A 27,193-nucleotide genomic window follows, 5' to 3' on the forward strand; every position below is an offset into this window, starting at 1 on the left:
AAACATAGAATACTCATCATTGATGAGATTGGTAGATTGATCTAGAGTGAGATGCATACAACATTTATTATCGAAACAGATGAGAAGGTCACATAACATCATGGTACACGTTGATTATTGTCCAGTAACAGCGATTTTCTGTCCTATTTCATTAAAAAATGTCCTGTCCAATACATAATGAAAATAATCAAAAGTCATCACCAGAAGCGCTAGCCTTTTCTAAAAGAATAAAATTTTGCTCGCAGGAAAAGGCAGACAATTGCTCATCGTCGGTTTCCAGTCATATGGCTTTCTTTATAACATGCTTCACTCAAAATATCCCTGTCTAATTTTGTTCAAATCAATACAGGATTAATTTTCGAGTCGCACGGCTTTTTCTGTGACAGGATTCTTACAAAGATCCTATTCAATCCGCCGGGGAAACACCGAGATATAACCAAGGTTATTCAAGGTACATTTAGATGCATCGCTGAGACATCTCGAGAGAGAGAGAGAGACGCGGGTTACGAAGAGTGCGTTATCCCCGAGAAGATGGTGCACGTTTTTGTATTAAAATATTCAAACAATTTTACAACCAATCACATGTATGGGGCTACGCCAGACAAATGTCGGTGTAATGGCGTTTTTATTCAACACAGTGGCTCCCGTCAGTTGTAGAATGGAAAGTGAGATGCCACGTGGATGATGTAGGCCTCCCTGTGTTCTTGAGAACGACCTGCCGATAACACTGTTTGAACGGAAGTGAAAATTAAAAACTATGTGTAATAATTATGCAACCGCTAGCAGGCGAGCTTACCATCTTCGAAAAGACACCTTGAAAAGTATGAATTACACAGTACACACAGTGTTATGGAAAACACAGGCACCTACAACAAGAACTGGTCGTAGGTGTTGTAACCTACGTGACAGGTCGTCCATAGAGATGTAATATCGCAATATGACTGGCAAATATGCTTACTTTGTATTCATTTCCTATTTAAAAATGCATCATAGGTATACTTAATACATTGTTAATCAACATTTGTGACATCAACCCACATATAACGTCAATTTTATGAAGCCTAGATCCAGGGATAAACCAAAGTACCGGAAATTGGAACTGATTAACTATTGAACACCAAGCTTTCCTTAAAAGGCGACGTTTGTGTGAAATGTTCATTGTTTCATATTCAGCCATTGACGGTTAACAAATGGTGATAGACACTGATTAGGGTAAAGAGGACGAGGGTTTAATTCATGGCGATTCAATCGCAGACTCAGAAGTTGATTGACAGCGTTTTCCCAAAAGACGTGTTTGTGTTACATTACTTCCGCCAACGGCAATGATTAATAAAATACCATCATAATGCCACCTTATTACTAACCTCAAGCCGCCATGCCTCAGTATTTTACTATGGCTCGTTCCTTTATATAATTTCTATCCGTCAGTTAGCGATTTCTCTCTCTCTCTCTCTCTCTCTCTCTCTCTCTCTCTCTCTCTCTCTCTCTCTCTCTCTCTCTCTCTCTCTCGGCGATGGTGGTATTTATAACACATTAGAAGAGATATTGAGGCTCGACATGGTCAAATGAGCAAGACCGAGAGCATAGCAAAAGAAAATGAAATTCACAAATTTGCGTCATTTCGATATTCACCACTGTATTCTGAGTTAATGGTGTATCTCGGTTCATAGGTCAGTATACCTCTGGGTAAATTAAGATCAATGATCCGCATCTATATGAGTCCAGCGATACTGAGATTAAGCATTGTCGGTTCCTTTAACGTCTAGCTTACCCTAGCGGGCATTCAGATCAGTGCCTTTGTTAAACTATCTGCTTACAGAACCGTGGCTAACAGCACATACTATCTGCTTTACGCAATCGTACAGCTCGTCAGATGTCAAAATCGCCCATTTTTCCAACCTCCTCCTAAGCATGAAACCTTCACTGAAATAAATGAAAGATGGCCAACATGCCTTGCCTTTCGGAACCGGAGTTTGTACGGTCTGTCCGGCAAACGGTATAGAGTCTAAATCAAATATTCATTAACTATCACATGAGCCCCTTGGGAATTTAGATTACCTGGTAAACCGCATGACTTGAGGTCGATAGATTAGTCCTGCTGACATTGTGCACATCGCGTGTAGGGACACAGGAATATACACTGACATACAAATAAAAGCCTTAATGATAGTGAGGTCATCTAATCTCAAACAAGTGTAAATTATCACATATTATGAGAACCCTTACAGTAGCTTCTATTAGTCTCATGTCAGGGTCAAGCCGTCTTTGTGAATGGGGAAGATTTCGATAAAAAAGCGTCGTGATATAGCGATACTTGAAACCATAGACCCTCGGGAAAAACCCGAGGGGCTGCGTCAAAACTCTTTTAAAGAAGCACGGACCGTACGTATGGAGCATGCACCACATAAAATCAGGATGATTTCATTCTTTATCATTAGACACAATTCTTCTAAAGGGGTGACCTCCTTACGCTAAAAATTCGAAAACAGTGCCTGACATTGAAAGCTGTAATATATTAACGTTGTTTCTTCACCCCCTAAAAGCACGTGGCGTTGCTGTTCCAAGTGAACGAAATGTTTTATCTACAGATAAACCGGTACAATTCCTGATCTGTGTATAACTAGTGAGTAATTCGAAGCTCTTTAGTTTTTCATTTTGCTCGCGAGATAATTTCCCAACCTTTTAAATAGCTGACCGTACTGATTATCTTTGGAATAAGCGTTTAACGTCGGCGTAGCGAAGGACAATAGTCGTTGCAATTCCAATCTAATGTGCTTCAAAAACTACAGAGCGAATCGAAACAGTCTTTCGCAGCACGAACCTTTCCTTTTACGAAGACGTAACGTACACAAATCATCGATAAACCTGTTTTAATATAAAACACGGTCACCTACAATTAATGTAATTAACATTTTAATCGGACTCTTGTAGAATATCATATGATGCCGGAAACCTTTCTTATATTTCAGTTACCCGGCCGTAAAATTAATTCACGACAAATGCTAAACTAGCGTACTAGGTAACGATATTTCTCGATGGTATTGTCACAGGGCCTCAAAAGTGGCTATTTAAGTCAATATTATAGCGTTTTTCTTTCTTTTTCAATGTTACAAATAAACCAGCTGAAGAGCGCAACACTTGTGTAGCTGTCTTTTGTGTAGCTTGTATTGGCATGTATAGTGCGCCTTCAATGGGGAATGTGATCATATGTAAATACGACCTTTATTTCCGTGACCTCTAGCCAATTCCTCTGGCCATGCCTACTTGCCATGCGTACAGATGTCGCTTTGTTTACTGTACTAATACAGTAAGCATAGCGAGGGCAGGAAGTAGGCATGGCTAGAGGTCACGGAACTAAAGGTCACATTTACGAGGACGCACTATACATGCCAATACAAGCTACACAAAAGACAGCTACACAAGTGTTGTGCTCTTCAGCCGGTTTATTTGTAACATTGAAAAAGAAAGAAAAACGCTGTAATATTGACTTAAATAGCCACTTATGAGGCCCTGTGGTATTGTGACGGGTTTCGACGAATCAGATGTTTTGGCATACGATATTATCCACGTGATATCTAGCGTCCCTCGTATGGTCAGATGGCTGGGAAATCTCTTAATATATAAACTTAGTTTTGTTATATATTATACACTATTGAATCAAGTTCTAACCCTTGATGTTTACAGACGCTACATTCCTATTAGTCATCGTGAGATTTTAGAGTGATGGATGATTTTAATAATCACTATCGTCATCAATAAGCGCTGCTTTTTTTTGAACTACTAATCACTGTTTTGACAATCTGTAGTATTGAACAACTTTTACATTCTTCTGTTACTCATGTGATTAAAGTAATAGTCTTAGGCATTCATAACAACATGTATGTATGTAAACGATGTATGATATACACCTTGTTAGAGTATGTACAGAGTAGAGTAAAGAATAGCATACAAAGTACAGTCGATAACGGTGTAGAGTTCAGTTCAGTCACTTCACTGTCTACCTCACGGCTGACTTTTGTAACAAAATGTAACCAGGGTTATTCAGAGTACCTTTAGCTGCATGGCTGAGACATCTCAAGAGAGATTCTGGTTACGAAGAGTGCGTTATTCTCGGGAAGATGGTGCACTCTTTTGTATTAAAATATTCAAACAATTTTATAACCAATGACATGCATAGGGCTAAGCCAGACAACGTTTGTGTAATGACGTTTTCATAAAGCATAGTCGCTAACTTCAGTTGCAGATTAGAAAGTGAGATCTCGCGTGGACGGCAAAGGCCTCCCTGTGTTCTCGAGAAATATTCCGCCGATAAAACCGTTTTAACGGAAGAAAAGTTAAAACTATGTGTAATAATTAAAGAACCGCTTGTAGGCGAGCCAACTCTCTTCCGAAAGACATCTTGGCAAGTATAAATTACTCATTACACACAGCGCTGTGGGAAATAAAACTACGAAAACAAGATCTGAAGTTCTGTTAACACTTGACAACTTGGTGTCGGTGTCAGTCACTGAAGCTATTACGATTCAGGAGTGGCTTCAGTGAAGCAGCAGAATCATAGTGACTGTACAACTATCCACATACATATACACACCAACGTCATGCAAACGTTAGGACGATTAAAATAACTTCAAACTCCAGAGGGAGTTGATGATCTTTGTTTTATGAAATACATGATAACAATTATCATCAATGTCGCCGTTAATAAATGAAATTTGGGCAGGTGTTTAAAAATGAAGAAAACGCTCATTTTGAACGGTGGGTCCATATTAATCAAGCAATTTAGTACCGGTTTGTGACATGCTCATTCACAGCTTTTTGATAAGTTCAGGAAAAATGTCGCCGATTAATTAACTTTAATGAGCATTATTCATCATTTTAGTTAACCTTTGCAGTTATAACTTACATAAACATGTCACATGAACGTATTCTTTATAAAACATTTACGAAATCGGTTTTGATATCAGGCATATCAGTTCTTTTTCAAATAAATGGAAAGGCAACGTTCTAATATAGAACAAAGTACGTCGTTTCGAGTAAGACAGAAACTATGGATCCTTTTTGTGTTTTTAAGTTTGGAGGGTAATGGCGATTTGATTATGATCTGAAATTATGATGCTGTGTCCGCTTCTGTTGTTGGGCAAATTATATCTCGATCCCTTTGTTATTGACAGGCAGAAATGAAGATAAAAAGTTGATTACTCGAAATTGATCTGTAATCATTTGATAACGTTAAACACCTGAACGATCTAGCCCACACGAGTTGTGTCAAAATGCCTTTTGTTATTTACTAAAACAGCGCGCAACTTAACACTTGCATGAACAGATGAAAAGACATGTAGCCTTCCTGTTGGAGTTATGGCGCTAGCTGCGATTCAATCACATGAATGTGTAGGCCGATTGAACAAGGAGACTGTATCATGCCAACCTGACCAAGTCTTGCCGACCATAAGATGAAATAGTATGGTCTGTCTTGGTAATTTAACTCTTTGTACCTCTTTGTCTTTTACTTGTCTTTTTGATAATATTGTAATATTATGGGGTAAAATTCTACGGTTTTTCAGCAAACATTTTCTTTAAAATTCTAACATTGTCAAGTCCATGAATGCGATTTAGAATAAATTTGCAGTCTTGTAATATTGTTGAACATTAGCAGAGGTTACTCTGTGTAGTCGATTGTGGTATATGAATGGAACTCAGATGGGAATGTTGCATTAGATTCAACACTCCAGACTTGGACAAAATCAAGTCTTAAATGCCCTTTCAAATATATGATCCATATATATGATCTTATAACCACCCGTATTGAAGCTTGATAAACATCTTATAATAATCACATTGATGACCTTTACAATGAATTCATTGTTGCTGATAGTGGTGTATACATATATGCGCAGGATTTTGTTTGTCTTTCTCAGTACTCTTCTTATTACTGTCAATCATTTGAAATGGAAAGGAATAATATATTTTGCGCACAATACAGCATATGAGGACATAAACAACAGAAATACACTCTTGTATCAGAACAGGAAAAACATGAGGCAAGACAAGCGGCCAGGAAACAATTTGCAACTCCGGCAGAAACGCTGATAGAGTGAAACGTACATTGACAATGATAGCGAAGCCAATTGAGTCGCGATGAAACAATAATTGTATATTATTTTTATGACGACACTTTAACTATTGTTGTTGTTGATACTTTTCCACAAAAAAGTATTGTGGCAAACATGAACCGAGATCGAAGACGCAATTAAGGCAACTTTGTATGCGTAAAAGTCGTAGTCAAAGGGATCATGCCGTTGCCGACAAGTACAATTTTGTAAAGAAGTAATACTTCCTACATTAACCTTCTTTTCTCTTTTTATTATAAAATAAAATGATGGCTATGGACACAAGTGCAATACACCTTTTGATCATACAGTCTGATATATTTATTGAGTGTTTCACTGATAAGTCTTCAGAACAAAATATTTATGACAAAGTTCTAGACGCAGGTAAATCAACTTGTGACCTTGAAGAGGACGTTGAACAAGGAGCATATGGTTACTAGAGTACTTGCTTCTAAACATTTTAAAATATAAAAAAAAATCATTCCACGCAATTGATGGCTGTAGTAATAGGTATGACGGTATAAATTACAGTGTTGAGTGGAAGAATATTTACAGGGGGCCAAATTATTTGCCACAGTTACAGGATTCAAATGGAGGGTTATTGCCAGAAAAGAAAAAAAAACAAAGACACTAAGAGGTGTCATATGGAAAGTGCAAATGATGATATACTGCAGTATTCTGCCTGCAATTTTATTGCCTTTAAATTTAAAGTTTTTGGGTTTATGTGTATAGCACTATGTTTATATGTCGTTGGCAAATTGCATCTCTCCTTCTGCTGTAATAATCAGGAGAAGGGGAGATGTAGTAAAAATAATATGCTTTCCCTTTAATATTCCGGACTCTTTCGGCTGTTTTACTTTAAAACGGTTTAAGTGGTTTAAAAATGTTCATTGAATGTGCTGTTATACGCCGCTTCAACGACTGCTGGTCGATAAAACCGGAGTTCCATTACTACTTAAATGACACACCGTAAAGTGTGGACTAATGTCTTAGGATGATAAACTGCTCTCCCGAAGAGGTGTTGGTTTACGACCAATAACAGCACAACTATTTCATCCATGCGACATTATGTGTCTAATATGCCTAAGTTAATCTCGTCATTTTCAGGTGTCTGTGACTGCCAGTGTGTATACGTTAACGGCCATCGCCATCGACCGATACATGGCAGTGGTTCATCCGTTGAGGGCGAAGACGTCTTTCATACGACCAGCACTTGTTAATGTCATGGTTTGGGTAGTGTCCATGCTCCTTGGTATAGTCCAGCTTTTCAAGGCCAAACGACGGGCATTTGTGATAGCGTCTGGTGACATCTATTATCAATGTGACGAAGTGTGGACAAATCAAAAGCACAAGATTATCTATGAGCTATTTATCGTAGTTATCACGTATATTGGACCACTTGCCGTCATCTCCTACTCATATTGTGCAGTTGTCAAGTCCCTGTGGATTAGACAGTTGCCAGGTAACCCCGACAAACTTCGCGATCAGCGCTTTTCCAAATCGAAACGAAAGGTAATAATTGTTTTGTTTTTTGGTTCTTTTTTAATTTTAAATTCAAAAAAGAAACCTTTTACATTGATCCCTTAAAGCGGTTTAACCAATTTATCACATACACTTTTTCTTATTATTCGATGCATTGTTGAGGGGAAAGCCTTCTAAAAGAATATTATTTCAAGCTCTTTGCAGAAAGACGCTGAAGAAAGGTTGAAACTTGAGGTAGAATTGGAAAATTAACCCTGACTGATTCTTTGCCAGCACAAGCTGCTAGTGTAATGTTTTTTGGAATTGTCCTTTGCCATCTGTTTCAGGGGTACAACAAATGATATGTCGAAGCTGTGCTCTGAATAAGCACTTCAGACTTCACCTTCACCTTCATGAATACTTGTGTACAAGACATTTCATATATATATATATATATATATATATATATATATATATATATATATATATATATATATATATATATATATATATATATATATATATATATATATAGTCATATAGACTAACACGTGAAACATTCTGGATAAAAAAACTAAACACCCATGGAAATAATGGTATCAACCGTAGACAATAGACCATTTGGATCATGTGACATCACATGACAGGACAGCAGAGTAATGAAATGGACAGGGCCTACTGAAGCAGCCCAGCAAAGACTGGGCGAAACGTCTTGGCCAGGAACATCTTCCGATTTACTACCATAGACAAAAAACTGCCAAATATATATACATACATACATACATACATACACAACTGAGTTGATCAGGATAATCTAGATTACATTTCCACTACAATTTTGTTTCGGATAGGCGGCAGAGCCGCCTACACTCATCGGGTGGCTGTGTTCGTTATTATTGACGCTCAAGGACATCTGTAATCGTTGAGCGAGATTTAGATAGATTGTTAGATAGATAGATAGTTCGATAGATTTGTATTATTATATATAACGCCCTCCTTCAGCATCGAGCACTGTAATTTCCCACGAGGACATCTGTGGATATATATATATATATATATATATATATATATATATATATATATATATATATATATATATATATATATATATATATATATATATAACCAATCGTCATATATAATATTACCAATCTTGATGATTGCTAAATGCCTGCAGTTTGTATTATTATTGACGCTCAAGGACATCTGTAATCGTTGAGAGAGATTTAGATAGATAGATAGATAGATAGATAGATAGATAGATAGATAGATAGATAGATAGATAGATACATACATACATAGATACATACATACATACATACATACATACATACATACATAGATACATAGATACATAGATACATACATACATACATACATACATAGGGAGGCAGGTAGGGAGGGAAAGAGAGAGAGGGGGATTTTAAAATATGTTACTTAAAGTGGTCTTGATTGGAAGCTAGTGAAACACTCTCACTATCATTCACTACACAATCTCAAAAAGGAAAAGCTGTAAGCTGATACTAGTTTTATGGAAAATTATTATTTTCCTCAGCCAAGAGGCTGTCGAGGCAGCCGCTTAAAGCATTAACTGAATAGATGACTATTTAATGTAGCCGGTTTACCATCTTAAATAGGTACTGATGTTGTCAATCAACAGCTTATGGTCTGCAATGTAGTGAAAACTCTATTCACAAATCTCGTTGCATCATGCTGTGGCAATACATTATGTTAATCAGTTATATGCCATGCCCGTGGCAAATGCAGCGTAATTAATTAATTATTAATTGCAGCGCAAGAAATGGTGGATGGGCTCAAAGCTGTAATGTAAGCCTCGCTTTAATTCACTTTACTTTCAGAAGAGCTCTTGCATCAACTCCTTCTAGGTTATGAACTCAGAACCGCCTTGAAATCTTTGGCAAGATCTATGTGACCTGCAGGTTTGCATGTTTGAATTGTATCTTATAATTATCGTTGGAGAAAGGTGGAAATAGTCTACTGGTCAAGTGTGTTAAGGTCCCGACCAGGTTTAACGTCGATTACAGTGTAACTGATGACTCAAGTCTTTCGGAACAGGAACAAAGTCAGTAGAACATCGGGAATGCTGCAAACAAGAAAAAGTCAAAAGTGTATATGCTGGTTGAATGCACACCATAAAAGATGCTAACACAGAGAATGTTTCATAAAATGGCACTTGTGAGATTTCATTACTGTGAAATGTAATGTTCGCATTTTTGCGCGGGAAACGGAGTAAAAGATATAAAGCTCTAGAATGTTGATATACTCAATGTACATTTGAGAGAGTTGTTATGTAGAACGATAACCGCATTCCTTCAGTTGTAACAGTGCATCCATGCAACAATTCTCCTAATATTTCGTCAGTTTTTGCTTCGGTGATCTGATGACGTAAGATTTTATGAATTCTATTGCTGTATAAAGACTCTGCCACTTATTTTTTCTCGTCGGTTCAATGCGTACGAAATGGAGGTCTATCTGTGCTGTTAGGTTTTTTGTATTACCAGAGCATTTCAACCTTTGAAGCGAAATTGCCTCTTAAAGCCTTCATATACGCTTCAATAAGCCTAGAAAATATGACATTATTTTGGCATATGGCAACATACAAGCCTGTGTTTGAGAGAATACTTTGAAAATGCTAACAGTAGTACAGCAATCCATTAGCAGATTAAAGGAAATTGATGCAATGGCTTCTGATTTGCAATGACTTTCATTATAGGGTCTGCAACCATTGATTTAACTCTTTAAATAATATCAATGGGTCGTTACAATAATGTCGTATCCTATTGAGACAAGTAAGTACAAGTAACACGATAATTGTTGGTTTTAACTGCAAATGTAAGCTCATCTGTTTTTCCTTTTTTGCAACACACTTGTTCTTTTGGGTACTTTGTAATATTGCAACTTTAATGTTTATGGTACTGAACACGTTTGATAAATTTGCAAACTTAATATATCCAATTCTCCAAAATTAGTTCAAGTCGTTTTTTTTAACTGTTTTCTTGGCTCAGTTCCCAATTCTATGTTCGTAGGCTTATCAACATAAAGCAATGTTAAAAGTGTGTTTGAATATAGGAACACCTGTCCTTTTGAAAAGGAAGGTTGTAAAATTATCTGCACCATTACAAATTATATGAAAGAAAATCCTCAAGGGCGACTTTCGAGAATTGCAGGAGTTTAACATTTAAATTCGATTCGAAAATATTGCACAGATTAACTATTTTCTACTGTGTGAGCAAATGGCTCATGACCGAAATATTAACGTTTAATGATTCGTCGATAAAATCGTCGAAATGCGAATGTTGATAATAATATTAATAATAATAATATATTAAGAGTCTAAAGTGTTGTTGTGATGTGAATACGCGTACTGAAATTTAGACCGTGTAATCGAGCCGACCCTAAGTGCAACTTACCGTGTGTCAACTTTGGTTTGCTTCTATCTTCCACTCAAGACATGAATAAGTAGTCATCAATTTTGTGGTTTTCCTGTTAGCATTACATCATGTAGCATGGGTAACTAGTGTTGTGATGCTTCCATGAACTTTAAACGCTTTTTATAAATCTTTCAGATGCCGATGCGTGAAAAGAAAGATTGTTAGTTTGTTTTTTTCAAGGTGAAATGCATTTAGAAATAAATGTTGCTCAGGGGATCTTGATGCACATCTAGTCGTCAATAAAGCAACTTCACCGAGGGACAAGATCGAAGCGCCACTTGACGGTTTGCTGTCTTATAATGATCTTGAATAAACAAATAATACACGCATACCCTGTTGTCCATTTTTGTAACAGATTCCCTTAGGGGGCAGGAACACTTACGGTCTCGCTTTCCGCACGACTCCAGCACTTCTACACAAAACAAACTTAAATGACAGTCAGAAATGAATGGTTTCTAAACATTTCGACACTCCAACCTGTCATTGTCAACATTGCTCAGCATATAAATATATGTAATAACCACTCAATATTCTCAGAGTTAGGAGGTATGTGCATTTCGCAGTATCAGAAAATCTATTGATTCCCGTGGCGAGGTGGATCACTCGGTGAAACCCATAATCTGAAGTTACGGTAAACTTGAAAGTCAGTTACAATGGGATTAAAATACTAAATATTGAGCAATATAAAAATTACGATTCAACCCTTCAACAACTGTGACAAACTATGTATAGACAAAAATGTGCTAAAGAAACATATACATCACACGCATACAGTCATCCAAATATTCAGAAACAAACACAACCTCTCTCTCTCTCTCTCTCTCTCTCTCTCTCTCTCTCTCTCTCTCTCTCAATATAATATGTCGATACATATACAATTATACATACATAGCTACATACATACATGCATACTTAAATACATACATACATACATACATACATACATACATACATACATACATACATACATACATACATACATGCATGCATGCATGCATGCATGCATGCATGCATACATACATACATACATACATACACACACACACACACACACACACACACACACACACACACACACACACACACACACACACATACATACATACATACATACATACATACATACATACATACATACATACATACATACATACATACATACATACATACATACATACATACATACATACATACATACATGCATGCATGCATGCATGCATGCATATATACATACATACATGGATGCACATGAATGCTGTTTGGGTTTTTTTGTATTCTCCGCAGGCTTGTCAACACGTATGTATTTCAACTGATCATTGTATCCCCTGACCATAACTGCCTCATAATAATATCTCCCCATGCTTTGTTGAACAGACCTTCATCACGGGATATCGAGGAGATGTGCTTTCCAACTGTATTGGGGACGTTTTTAATCATGGAGGGAGGGGGAGGGTGGTTGGTTGGACTTCGTATGGAAATTCACCGTATTATCATTTGGGGTTTTTTGTGCTGGCGAATTGGCCATTGATCGAGTACAAAGTTAAGTCAAGGAAGTTCACGGTACCCCTTTTAATGTTGGTTTGTAATTTTAGACCAAACAATTTATGTCAATAAGCAGTCTAATCACCTAACAACTATTATTAAACACGTGCCTGATGCAATAAGTAAACGCATCTCAACGATGTCCAGTGATTGGGGCGTCTTTGACGAATCAAAAAGTCTATACAACATACCGTTGAAGTCAAGTGGTTTCACCGACTTAATGCAATGTGCTAAAACCTTAAAACATAGCAATCAACGAAGAGAACTATAACTGAAAATAAACCATCATGTTTTTCCACCGTCCAAAAACTTTAAATCTAACATTGGCAAGAAATTCGTTCGATTTGATGATCAAAACGACCTGAAGCGGTCTAAAATGCACAAGGTCTTCAAAAAGACATATTTGAGAGAGTGAAAATTGCATGAAGAATATGGTTTGTTATAATCAAATCATGTAATAAGAGAGTAATCTAAATCAAATAATTAGAGAGTTATAGCCGGAAACTAGTTTAAAGATCGACCAACTGTTTGTAATTGTCGGGACAAGTCTTTCTGCCCGTCAAAAGGTGGCTGTCAAGCCAAAAATGTCATTTACAAGGTCAAGGCCTCAACAGTAGTCGATTATCAGAAGGTTTACATTGCCCTCCCTCATAACAACTTCAAGGCACGCTTCGCTAATCACATGCTACCGTTCACAATACTGAACTATCAACGTTTACTTGGCCTCCCAAGAACAAAATCAGGACTTGATGCATCATGTTCAATTTTTACCAGATGATCGAGTTATTCTAACATATCTTCGCCTCTAAGAAAAGCTGCACATAATAAATGCTGATAAACCTACGCTGTTAATTAAATGTTCTGAGTTGGTTTCAAAGTGTCGCCTTCAAAACAAATATCGAATTTCAACAACGTCCCAACCATATAAATGAGTGTAAAGATCTACATTCCGGGGTCGTAATTGATTGAATAAATTATTCTGTTGGTAAAAAAGTGAAACTTTCTGCAAGGAATGACAAATGAACTAAGACCCCATTCACCCGCTTGACTAACATCTGGAATTAAGGATTATAGTCAAAATCCAAGCCGTTAAGATATCAGGATTCAAATTAGGCTTGCCTTGAGCAATGCCCCCTCATTTGACGGACGCACATTATGCTTGTTAGTATATGATTGGATTCTGCCGTTGATGAAAACTGAAGTGTGATTCTATTAGTGACCTATGTCAATATATTCACCTTTTACGATCAGAAATTTCAATGATCTTGTAACCCCTATTGATCCCGTGATTTAAAGTGAAAAGTGATGTAAAATTGCGAGTTTGGGAGGAGACATCGTTTTCCATGCTACATACAACAACACAAGGCAATTAAGTACTTGCAACGCTGCCTTTAGAGCTTAAAAGGCAACAAACAAGAAAAGAAACAGGTGAAAGTGTATTTATCAGCTCTCGGGATCCAGTGATTACCGACTTAACAAATGCTTTTAGAAACATTTAAAACGTTAACAATATTATGTGATACACGTTCTATCATGTAAATTGATCAAAAGGTAGTGCAGAATTAGCCTGTGAGTAAAGCACATTTAAATGTTGGTCTTCGGGTTTGTAGAGTACTAGATTTCATTATAGTTGGAAATCAGTCTTACAGAAAGCAGCGCAGTTCAATCTAACTGTCTGGCTCCGGAATTACAAAATGCTCTGCAGAACTGCAGGGCATATATACCTTATTCAAGACGGCCAGAAAGAGGATGCCAAAACGGTAGAATGATGTTGGACGGCTCTTGGTCGAAAAACATTGATTCTTCATTGATTTATACGATCTATGAATCTTATTTAATTTTTAACATTGATATGCATTATATATATATATATATATATATATATATATATATATGTATATATATGCAAATAGGGTAACGGCAACACTGTTTTTGTGATAGGGGATACGGAGACATAGAGACATCAATAAAATGCAACAACTTGATCTAGAGAAATGAGATAACTGTGACGTAATTAGGAGAAAGCGCCACCATTAAGCTAAAAGAATATAGAAATGAAATGTATACTAGATATCTGGCATTATTTCATCAAAGACTCTCAAGGAAACTTCCTTGCATAAGATAATTCTATAACATTGATTCTACAACCTTTGAATTCAAAGAATCGTAGCAAGGCTTATAAAATATGAACAAAATTGTCTTGTCAACAAGCACCAAGCACCATGTTTAAATCAGGATTTGTAAACTACATCCCATATAACACTAAAAAAAATCACGTAGACACCTATCTAACAGAACAAAAAAAAACCAGACCATTGGAGCTATAAAAGAAAGAAAAAGGAGGTTAAAAAAACAGGGAAGAAAAAGGTACAAAGCGCAATCAGAGTTAAAGCTTCTGTGTTAAAAAGACCAGCTAGATACAACTACCGGTGTAAAAGATACATGGTCTTTCTGTAAGACTCATGAAACTTTGAGAATACAAATACGTCGGAGCTCACTATAGACAGACAACAGACAGACACAACAGACAACTTATTTGCAATTTGACTCACTCTTTTCTTTGTGAGCATTTACGAATCCTAGACATTGTTTTAAAATTGAATTAAATGTTACAAAGTGTAACTGCATAGCAGCTAAGGGGAAATAAGGAAACAAATTGGGGCATATGATACTGTACCGCTTTGTTGTAACATTGCACTAGTTGACCCCATTTTATTTATTTACGAAATACTAAACCCGTAGAAGTGCTTTTCCATATTAGTTTTATTTTATGTATTTCGATGAAAAAGGCACCCCATCTAAGCTATTAAATTTTATTAGTTACGTTTGTGTTTTTATGTTGCGGATATGTATTGTAAATGTTTAATGTATTGAATTCGTGTATCGCTTGACTAAACAGCTATGGTTGACAGCATTTCAATATGCAGTATCTCTATTTATCACTGTCTGGCAGTAACAGAACGTAAGTGGGCAAACCCGACAAAACCGACAATTCCAGTATTCCTAGATTATTCGTTGATTACATGGTCGAAACATTAATATTACAATTAATAATCACTATTGTCAAAGCTGAAGGGCAATAATTTGCTAGGATATAATTAGTCCCGATTTTAGCCATGACGTTTCCTTCAAATAATACACAAATTCACGTGCTACACTGGCGTGGAACGTTGAACACAAACTGAAATACACCATAGAGTGGAGTGGGGAACCTCTTTCCTTTCAATGTGAGAATCTGATACCGATAGGTTAGAATTTAGAAAGTAACATTTTCCCTGCTGCGTAGCAAACCTCAAATACGTTTGTGCGTCACTGAAGCTCTATTTCTAGATGTGTAAGTTCAGACGGGAGAAAATGGTTGATTAAATTTTGAACGGAGCTACAGGGCATGTCATGGAAACATTAGGTCTGAAAATTCACTTATTACTTTCTCTTCTCCCTCGTAAATCGCGTTTCCGCAGTAGGCACCAAGAAACCATCAATAAGCGTTTCTGTGTATTCTCTTAAAACGCCAATATACCATGGTGTTGTCAAAATGAAAACATACCAATGCCTTAATGATTCTTTGGTTAAGACAGTGCCTTGGGTGAACTTGTATCTCTTTTTTGTTACCGACCATAATTAATGAGCTATCTGACTGGTTTATGTAGGAAATGTCCGCTATTTTTGAATATAACTTTGCTCTGAATGACGAGTCGCTTTTGTGTGTACTCAAACAATTTGGCTTTTTTCACCCTTTAAATTAATGACTTATTTATATCTGTCAGGGCTCACAAAATTTACTGTGTGCAAAGGCTAACAAAACATACAGAATACAAAATAAAGACAAAGTAAATTGAAATAAACCAGGGGGCAATAAAGACAAGATACATACGATTCTTCCAAAATGCACATATATTTGATAGTGCCTTATAGATCACACAAACTCTTTTTAATAAAAATGTAAACATCATTTCGTTTCCTGCAGAATTCATTAGGGGGCTAACGAGTTCAAAACTTTTGTCACTCGATTCTGAAAATTCTTTTCCCTTATTTCACCGACAACATGGTTCATAAAATTTCTGTTTAAAAGCTTAACTTATCTTTAAAGGTATACAGTCACATATATGGTCAAAGGGGCGTTCCTTAGTATTCAAAATGCCCATGTGAGGGCGCTGTTTTTAAAAAGCGGCCACCCGCTTAAAATATGTGATTGGTTAGATTTTCTCTTTCCATGGTAACTGTGGCAAAATTCGAACAGGTGATTGTATACCTTTAATCTGTTGCTTAACGTAAGTGTTATTATAACTTTGGGGAACAAGTACATTGTAGAGATAATAAGGAGTATTGCTTGTCACGCATTTGTGCACAGAGAGAATAAAAAACTCGCTGTCTAATTACCATTGTTTTAAATGGAGTATATAGGTTTGCTGACGGGACATCAAAGGGCTTATTAAAAAGTATACGTGATGTAAGGTATTAGCTTTGTATATGTTATATTCAGTCGTGTTGCGGTAAACTCTGCAGCAATAATATGATGCACTATGTATCAAATATAATGCAATACTATTTCGAACTGTTATAAAATGACAAAGGCTACGAATTCAACAAACTCTTCTAATCAATGAACTGTATAGATTATCGATACTATTGTTCCTGGGCAAAGTTTCATCAAGAATATCGCCTAAAGTTGAATCATACTGTACACGGGAAATGTGAGTACCAGCAATATCAATAGAAAAAGGATCACCATTTTATGTGACATGTCCCAACTTGTAAGGGGTTGTTATCAAGACACGTTTAGTTTTTAGAGCATTAACGCATTGCATTAAGGGGGCGGTGCACCCAACACAGCGTATGTTGCTCTGAAATCTTCTTTTTTACGCAAATATTCACTCAATTTTAATGAATTCGTCAACCCCAAATTAAAATATTGGCTGGGTTCACCTTTTAGCTTGTCAAGCAGTCGTAACTTGCGTGATAAAGAAGTGTTAATTGTAAGAGTATGCAAGTTATCCGATTTCCTGGCTTCTTTTTCCTCCAAATTTCAAATTTCCAAAGAACTTAACTCGATTCTGGCTGGGTCAAATTTTCTGAACTTTCCACATAATGATCCATAACGACATTTTTGTTTGGCAATACACTTCCTACATTTTGAATAAGGGCCATTTTAATTTTGCTAATTATGATGAAAGATAATGCAAAATAAAAGTCGGTTTTTTCTACACTCTTCTTTCAAGTGAAATATTATATTTAAGAAAATAGCGTCAAGTTTTTGATTTAAATTAATTTTTATCATCAAAACAAAAATTGAGGTCTTTTACCTCAAATATACACCCGATTCATCCTTCGAGTAAACTACTGCTACCATACTAAATTTTAAATCTCTGCTTTTTGAAAATATATAGTATGAGGCGGTTTCCTTGTCATTTTTGATGAGAAATATTGCTTTGAAAAAGCTGTTGGCAACATGCAGCTACACCTGAAATGTAACCCAATTTAAAATTTGAAGAATGTAATGCCACCATATATTGCTACATTTAGATTCTAAATACTTTTACCCCTTGCGAGCAACATTTTATCGTCAGCATACATATGTAAAGAGTTGGCATTAACATATCAAGTAAGATTATTCATAAATGTCACATATAAAAATGGGCCACAAATGGAACCCTGCGGTACACGAGTACAGATGTGAAGATGATCAGCATTACAACCCATGTAACTAATATATAGTTTGTTAACAATTTGGCAGATACGAATTGAATTATCACTTCTTTGTTATCTGTATATAAATATTTTCTGCAAGAAAATGTCACGATTAATGAAATCAAAAGCCTTCGATATCTCAAGCAAACGAACACAATTAAAGTGTTTTAACGATGTTTGATCTGCTAAAATTTGACGTTTAAATTTGCTTATCAAAATTCATGTCGTTCAGCTCCAATAAGAAATGCATATCGTTATGAAATGCCCACAGCGAAAAGCACAAAATAGTCGCATGTCAGAAAAAGGGGGAAAAGATTATATTTTGGAAGTTAGCTCTCAGCTCGTAGGTATACTTCTGGCCCCTTTTTCGAGCACATTCTGAAATACCAACCTTTTACACGCGGGGCACCTAGTCCTTGCGCACACAACATAGAGTTTGCCCGTACGATTTTAAGAAGGACATGACGATTGGAGACTACTGATTGGCTCTTTGTACGAAAGTAGTAGCAATTGATTTGTATTGAAAGGAGCACGTTTTTCGCTGAAATAATTGTCCCGATAGTCCCTTCTTTTATAGAAAATACTTTTTTGGTTTGTTTTTCGTGTGTAAACTTTTTGTCAAGACACACTTATTGTCCATCCTACCTTAAAAGTATTTGGAATATTTATACCTGTTTAATATTTAGCCTTAACTACATTTTGTAATCCCGTGAAACGTAATTATATTACTATAATATTGTCAGATATATGCCTCTTTAGGAAGCTGCAAGAAGTGATAAATGATTAGCTGGTTAACTAACTTGATAAAATAAAATAATTTCACAGTGATATTTTTATAACATGCCTGCCATCGCATTTCAACGCTTTAATGCGTCAATCGTTTCATCTTTATAGGTGGCAAAGATGGCAGTCATCGTGGTGATATTGTTCGCGCTGTTTTGGTTGCCTCTACACATGCTCATGTTTTTGACAACGTGCACACCTTTCCACGAGAGCTCAAGGGAAACGTTCCAATTGGTCCAGAAGATTTACATTTGTTTCTATTGGTTGGCCATGGCTAACAGCTTCATCAATCCTTTCGTATATACCGTCTATCATGAAGGTTTCCGGGTATGCTACATATCCAGCATTTCCTCTCTCGCCCTTATAATAGTGGCGGGTTTATGAACAGGGTATTGCAAGCAATATTCGTCTAGAAGGTATGAATATGATCAATAAATGTCATGTATTGAACCTTTGTCATTATATAAGCCTTACCTTGTCTAGTGTGTGCCTATTACTTTACCCTAGCTATCTCTGTATAGTGCTTCAAAGAAAACAGTCAATATATATTAATTGTACTCCCTAATCACCTTCATTAACTTGTTCTGGGATCACCAACGAAGGGGCTCATCGCCCTGACCAAATAACTCGTTAGCAGCTCATTAGGTAATAAACCTTTGAAATACTAGACAGAGATCGCTACGCTAAAGTAATAAGCACACACTAGAGGTAAGGCTTGTATAATGAAAATAGTTTAATACATGGTATTTGTTTATCATATTCATAACTTCTAGACGCATATTGCTTGCAATACCCTGTGGTTTATGACGTGACAGAGAACGGTACCTGTTGCTGCCTGCCAATTTGCAGCAACTAGCTCAAAAATAGTCTACCAAAGCTCATCTTTATTCACACATAAACGATGAACCTGTACCATGCCACATTACTGACATGAAGCTTAAACCGCACAAACCCTATCCCTAAACCCTATACGTAATGTTAGGATACGGCATCTCGTCATAAACCTGCTCCTTACACAAAGAGGTAAATGTGAATCCCTATATCTACACATTAATACCAAATTTCACTTTTGGTTATCCAAAAATACAGCAGGCCACTCTCAACTATATATAAGTGCTGCCAAACGCGGGCGAATTCATCGATATGTGTCTGGCGGCAATAAGTTCCTTACCGGTATCAAAATAAATCATGGATCATGACAGTTTCGTTTCCTTATTTCACAGACGGATTTATGTAACATTTGCACTCTCTGCCGACGATCTGGGAGGCATTGCCTGTCGAGAATTGATACACCTTCATGGGTGGAAGGAACAACCAGCATTCGGTCGAAGACTACGTCAATGGAAAGGGGCGGTGGTGTAACCCGATCAAGTTGTTAAACTTGTTGATCGATGCCTGCTGCTCAAAATGAAATATATTGTACACTATTTGTGTATGTTTTTATTTGTATCAGTGCGTGTGTTGTGTTAATATGTACATATTTCCGTAGATGTGATTTACATACAGTGTTTTCATTACAAACCAGCAGCCGGTAGCCAGCGAAATATGCCTGCTGTAACAGCACTTTTTGATTTATAATGACATCATTAACTTGCACGAAAATTATGACAATATTAAAATTACCTCAAGATACGAGTTGACAAATATGTATGGCGTGTCTTTGAGCTTGATATGAAAAACTGATTTTTAAACCTGTTTTTATGTCTTCACAGTATGTCACTCAGCAGAATATAAGCAATCCGTTTATCGGTACACTTAGAAATTAAGGGGACGTTGCACCGAACACAGCATATTTTGCTAAAATATCACTTTTTTGCTAATATTTATTCAATTTTAATTAATTTGTTCACAAAGATTAAAATATTGGTTGGGTTCACCTTGTAGCTTGTCAAGCATTCTAAAGTTACGTGATAAAGAAGTGTTAATCTATTTAAATGTATGCAAATCACCCGAGTTTCTGGCTTCTTTTTCCTCCAAATTTTGAAATTTCCAAAGAATTTAACTCCACTCTGGCTGGGTCAAATCTTTTGAAATTTTTACATTATATTCTTTAAATGCTATATAACAAAACGACTATTTTGTTTGGCAATAAATTTATTAAATTTCGAATAAGAGGCATTTTAATTTTGCTTATCATGATTTTAATCAATTTTTTTGAGTGTCAGTGTTTAAACCCTTGCCATTTTAGAATGAGGGTAAGTAATGCCAAATAAAATAGTCCTTTTTTCTACATATACTCTTCTTTCAAGTGAAATATTACATTTCAGAAAATTCCGTCGTTTTTTATTTATACACCCACTTCATTCTTTGACTATACTACTGCCACCATACTAAACTTTAGAGTCTCTGCTTTTGAAAATATATAGTGTGAGGGGGTTTCCTTGTCATCTTTGATGAGAAATAGTGCTTTGAAAAAAAATCTGTTGGCAACATGCAGCGCCACCTTAAAGCAAGTTATTGAAAATGGGATTTGTTTAAACGTTTACAACTATCATTTTTCAAATGTCACAAAATGTCAATTTTTACGCTGCACAATGCCGGATAGTTTTTTACAATGTTAATCACAGTTAATGTTAAAGGGTGGTATCTTGAAATGAGTTAGTACTCCTGTTTTCCTGCTCTGTATACTATTATGTTCAGTGAAGACTGCATTCAAATCGTGGAAACACGATTGGCACTAATTTGGGATAATTGGATCTTCATATTTTTCAAATTTCTCAAGTGTTAGGTTCTATATTGCTGAATGTTGCGGTATTAACAATTACTCATAAAGACGAGTGTAAAAAGTTGTACAGAAAAGCAGTTGAACTTACATTTGCAGATTTAAATGACCTTACTTCACTATCCAGTTACCCCGAATTAGTTCCAATCGTGTTAAGAACATGTGTTGGTTCATGTATTGTCATTTGCCGAAAACAGCGGCTCGTTCTAACGTATCAGAAACAAAACTTTCCGCTACTGTTAATGTTTTTTAATTGTGAAATATTAAAAACTAGGTTTCTTTTGAAAAGCATTATTTAGTATTCTAGAGTTTTTAGCGTCGGCAAATGAGGTCTGTGCACCTATAGTTATGGTGAAATATGTTCGCTTGTCCTTGATTTTGGTCATGACCGTCTGTGCCTTGCATATGTATTATGGTCAAATATGGATGCAAGAACCATTCCTTTTCAATGTTGTGTGTCCACAGCAGTAAAGAAGACATGCCAGAAAAAAATATTTGATTAAAATTGGAAAAAGGCAATGGACTTAATACACATGCATATTATTTTATCATATAAAATCCAATATGCCTGTGTAGGTTTTGGTTCAATATATGTTGAGAAATGCACGATAAGTACATTATATAATTTATACAATAACTGAACAAATACTACACTTACCCCAATTCTATGGGCATATAATATATACGGCTAGTTTTCAATCGGGTTCGAACCCACAACATACGGCATAAGTCGCCTTAATAAATATCAAAACACAACAGCAGACCGCCACGTTAGAAGTAGACGGTCTGCAGTTCACGTGAGAACTTTCAGGCTAGACACACATCATTGTCATTAAAGCTCTTGAGGGCAGGGCTTCTTGGAAAGCAGTTTTTGAAGACCGTTAAAGACTTTCTATGGTAGCTATGGAGAATGAGTTTCAAAAAGTCACACATCTGTTACACAAATGTATGACAGCACTCTTACATTTGACTTTATGCAGTGATGCAGCAGCTTCACTGGATTACAATTGATTTAATCAGTTTTGAATCATCCAGGTGTAACACACGAGCAGGTATACTTACCCATTCCAAACACCTGGTACCGCCACCACTACCCACTGATTTAATTCGTAGTCCTAGACGGCCCTTCTTTACATTTTAAATTGCCTGGAGTAAAGGACCTGTTAGTTTTATTACATTGTATTATTTTGATCTTTCAATTTAATGTGATCATCATAATGCATTAACCTACCTAGGGTTAACAATAGTTTGTTCACTTTCTGTCAGGAGGCGGGTGAAGGTATCCTCCATCTTTTTATTCAATGTTGGTGTGTTAAAGCTATATGGAAAAAAATCTTTCTCGGATAATGGGGAGTTGCTCTTGATGAACCTTCTCTTAGATGCACATTTCTTATTTGGAGACACCTCCTTTTCAGTCTTTTTGAGCCATCTAATTCTTATCACAAAGAAGTCCAATATGCGGTTATGAATTTAAAAATACCATTCAATCGTTAAATCTTGTGCGATCAAATGTTAGACTTGAAAGAAAAGGCTGAAATGTAAATTCAAGAAGAAACAACTCTGTAGAATGATCTCACTGAAATGGGATTCTGGGGAATTTTGAACATTGCTTGTAGGGAATTTTTCCTTTCAATTTTTTAATATATAGAATTGTAACTGAAATGTCTATATTATTGATGAATTACTTTCATCTATTGTGTCTCCTTTGACCAAGCGAACATTAGCGTATGTACAAGACAGTTGTCGCAATTGTTGTCCTTTAACTGCAAGATGCATGGAATGTAAGAAAGTGATATTATTACTGTGTCACAGAATTACTTAATGTTAACGAGTGTAACGCTCTGCTTTAGCATCGAGCAATAAGGCGCAATAATGCATCGCATTAGGAAGAACAATTAGCATACCAGTGTAAAAGGACGGTAATGAGAGCCGGACGATCTGCTAGATTCGCCAGGATGAATGTTTAGAAGATTTAAAATCAATATTGTCAGATTTTCCTGGTTTCCAAGCAGTGTTTATTAGACACAACAATAATTCTTAAAGTCGGCGCTCAACTCCTGATGATATCAACAATGCCTTAATATGAATTCGAAAGTCCTGAAAGGTATTGGATGTCTTGCGACACATCTCTGAAACGGCCTAAAAATATGTTATTTTCTCTCAGAAGCTTGAAACAACATCCGCTTGTTAAAGACCAAAGCAGGAGGAATGAAATCCTTCACTGAAAGTGTCTCTCTTTTTTATGTATAATTCTACAGAGAATCGCACCATAGAAACACATGCCGTGTCACAAAAAATGTTTGCCGATCGTTCCGTGAATAAATGTTCTCACATAAAAGAGTTGTGAACTGCTCATCGTCACTGGTGTGTGTGTGTGTGAGAGTGAGAGAGAGAGAGAGAGAGAGAGAGAGAGAGAGAGAGAGAGAGAGAGAGAGAGGGGGGGCTTTGTGTGTTTTGTGCATGACGAATTTTAATCTTAACGATGCGTAAACACACGCACTGCTTGTTGCATTCTGTGATTCTTGGAAAATTCGTTTTTATATATTTTCTGACGACCTTTGACTAAAAAAGAAGTCTCGGTGACACATAGATAGAGGAATCCCCAAGATATCATATCAAATAGTGTTGCTGATGGTCGCATGCGCAGTTTAATCGCCCGATAAGTTCACAGCCCCCGCGCTATAGGATCTCCAACTTTCAAAATAATCAGCTACATTTGTTCCCTTCTTTCGATTAAAGTTTTGAAGCCCAGATTGTTTTACCACAATAAAGCATTGTATGCACACAACTGAGGAGCATTCTTTGCGTTGCTTAAAATTTCAATGCAATTGTGGTTCAGCAGCAGAGCTACTCGCCGTTGCAAGTTTGTTACTGATTAAAGGATAAAGGATTAGGATAAAATTTGTCTGTGTTGTAAGTGTGGCTGATGTTGTAGCTTTTGGTCTAAGTCGTCAATATTTCAACATGTATCAATCCTAATTTTGCAGACCCCTAGTAAATTTCATTTCTATCTTTCTTTACGCATAATTTCTATTAGAATAATGACATCACTTGCAAAGAGCCATTATGGAATGATTAAGCCTTTAATGTAACTGCCATATCGGTTATTCTTATATCAAGAATTACTTATAGTTGTCTGTGCCAGAGAAACTTATAATACAGTACAGTAAGTGAAAACTTGTTGCCATTAAATTGCAGAAAATTGAAGTGTCTTGCTTAAGATATTCTCTATTTTCACTTAAATAACAAATTTTCAAACGACAATAAAATGCAAGAGAATATTTTTGTTCCAGGCCTTGCTCACTAAAGATCCCATCATGCAGTACGTTCCGGATAGAATTTGTCGGAACCGAAAGACAATATACTTAGAAAATCATTTATGTGTCACTATGCAAATACTTCACTACCAACACTGTGAGAGTTTTCTCAAACCAACTGTCTTGCCCCAATTTAAATATCTGCCCTTGGGGTGTTGATTTGCCACCTTGAACATAGACCGAACAAATCCTACCAGCAGTTTTTTTCCCTCGTGCTATGTCATAAAAGAACATAAATGCGAACACTGTAATATTAGGAAGGGATATCTTGAAGAAAGCACAAGATGATTCTTACTTAGATCGTCGACAAGGATAAGAACGATATTGGTTTTTCTGGGTTAATTACTGTTATTTTTCCGATAAGGCTGCCACCAAGGCATCCACAGGTAAACAAGTCAAGGGATGTTAAAGGAGTAGGTTTGTCATCAGCTTTATCGCTGAACAAAATGATTAACTGGACACAAAGTCCAGAGGAGAAGGAATGATTAAAATCGTATCAACAGTCAATGTTAAGAAACACTATCGTAAGAACCTGGGATTGAAAACTTCCAAATTTATACGAAAATGAATGCACATCATTCAAGAATAATTCAATTTGTTTTTCTCCGACGTCAGCATGAGCTGGCGATCACTAAGCCTGAACATTGACTTAGTTTTAGCTCTTGAGTTCAGCTAAGTCTAGTCACGCACGCTGATTACATAAAGATGTTGTTGATAAGTGTGTTCTTCGTTTCTGATGTCTGTAAAGGTAGTGTAGTTATATGTCAGTGTATTGTAGAATATGATGAGGATGGTTAGTTGAGGATACAATTACATCTTACAATAGCAATCGTCTAAAGGGACATCATTTCAGATCATTTTCTCTGAACAAAATGTAACATAATCGCTGGGAACTTTCTCTTCTAAATGTTTGCTCTGCATCCCCAAAGAATGATGATGTTGATCTCTGTGTCTACGGTAACAAACTAAGTCGTATCATACCGGTTATTAAAATGTATCCAAAAGTCAAAGCAATGGCAAGGTGCAATACCTTATGCCATAATCATGCCATGCCATTATGCCATTGTCAATTGTTAATGAGCACGTGTAACCCAAACTATGTTAATTTTGTTTTGTAAACAGCTTCTATTTTATGCATTGATCGAAAATGGTCGTCTAAACGTTATAACGCTTTACAGGAGACACAACTTTCGGCGTGGAAGGTTTCAAAGCAAAAGAAAGAGCTGCGACAGATCTTTTTGTATATGTTTATCAGACAGAAAAAGATAACATTTCTGAAAAGTGATCATATATTTCGACGGTGTTATATTGTATTTTTCCCTAGCGATCACGACAGCAGCGACAGGCTCCAGCTGCAGCTCATGCACGAAATAAAAATGGTCCAACTATGTTCCTCTATTGCTTATATTTCTATGATTTGCCAGTTACGGAGGCGGCATTCTCTCATATTTCAGCTTATGAGCTTTATAAAGAAAGATCTCATGTGATCAATAAATAGCTCACGAGTACACTGGTTGGTCGATCAAATGCTCCACTGCAGCTCAAATGAAGTAAAAAACACCAAAAACATGGCCCTGTCAGGTAGGTTTTGAGCCCGATGTCCGAGATGCCCTCAACCACATAGTTAGTCAGACCGCTCAATATCCGGACAACCGAGTGGATTGAGTTCCTTTCCAATGAGTAAGTTCAGACATCTTTGATGGTAAGTGTACGGCCTGGCATTGATGTAATGGACGGAGACATACCCCGCCTATCGAGAGGAGGAGGAGTAGTATGTTATTTAGATCTATTTTAGCCCTACTTTGTATGCATTTTGTATATAACTGACTCTGAAGAAATCTGGGTCATATTTAGAATATACATCCGATGGTCATTTGGCTTTAGAAGTTTAGTATCGAAATCAATCACTGAGATTTGTGTAGATTAGGTTCTTATGTTCAATATTTACCCAAAGGCAAGATACCATTAAAGACGAGCTATAGCTATAGCATATTTTCATGTCAGAATATATTACTTTCGTTAAAGTCTGTTTGATGCTGGTCGATAATGGTAAAGTTTTTTGAGAATGCCCTGCATCTAACTAAATGTCATAGCGTTAACTGTGAAGAAGCATGTGATAAA

At 36.4% G+C, this 27,193-nt stretch overlaps 1 protein-coding gene across 1 annotated transcript in view; it reads left to right on the forward strand.

Annotated features, from left to right (window-relative positions):
• The window catches only part of LOC139129339 (RYamide receptor-like), a 37,372-nt gene extending 29,058 nt beyond the window's left edge, over nucleotides 1-8,314 (forward strand). The window contains exons 2-3 of the mRNA XM_070694973.1: nucleotides 7,215-7,619; nucleotides 8,216-8,314. Coding sequence (XP_070551074.1) covers nucleotides 7,215-7,619; nucleotides 8,216-8,314 — 504 coding nt within the window. The remainder of the gene's footprint in view (nucleotides 1-7,214; nucleotides 7,620-8,215) is intronic.
• The last annotated feature ends 18,879 nt before the right edge of the window (nucleotides 8,315-27,193 follow it).

Source organism: Ptychodera flava, chromosome 3 (genome assembly GCF_041260155.1).
Source record: "Ptychodera flava strain L36383 chromosome 3, AS_Pfla_20210202, whole genome shotgun sequence".
NCBI classification, from domain to species: domain Eukaryota; kingdom Metazoa; phylum Hemichordata; class Enteropneusta; family Ptychoderidae; genus Ptychodera; species Ptychodera flava.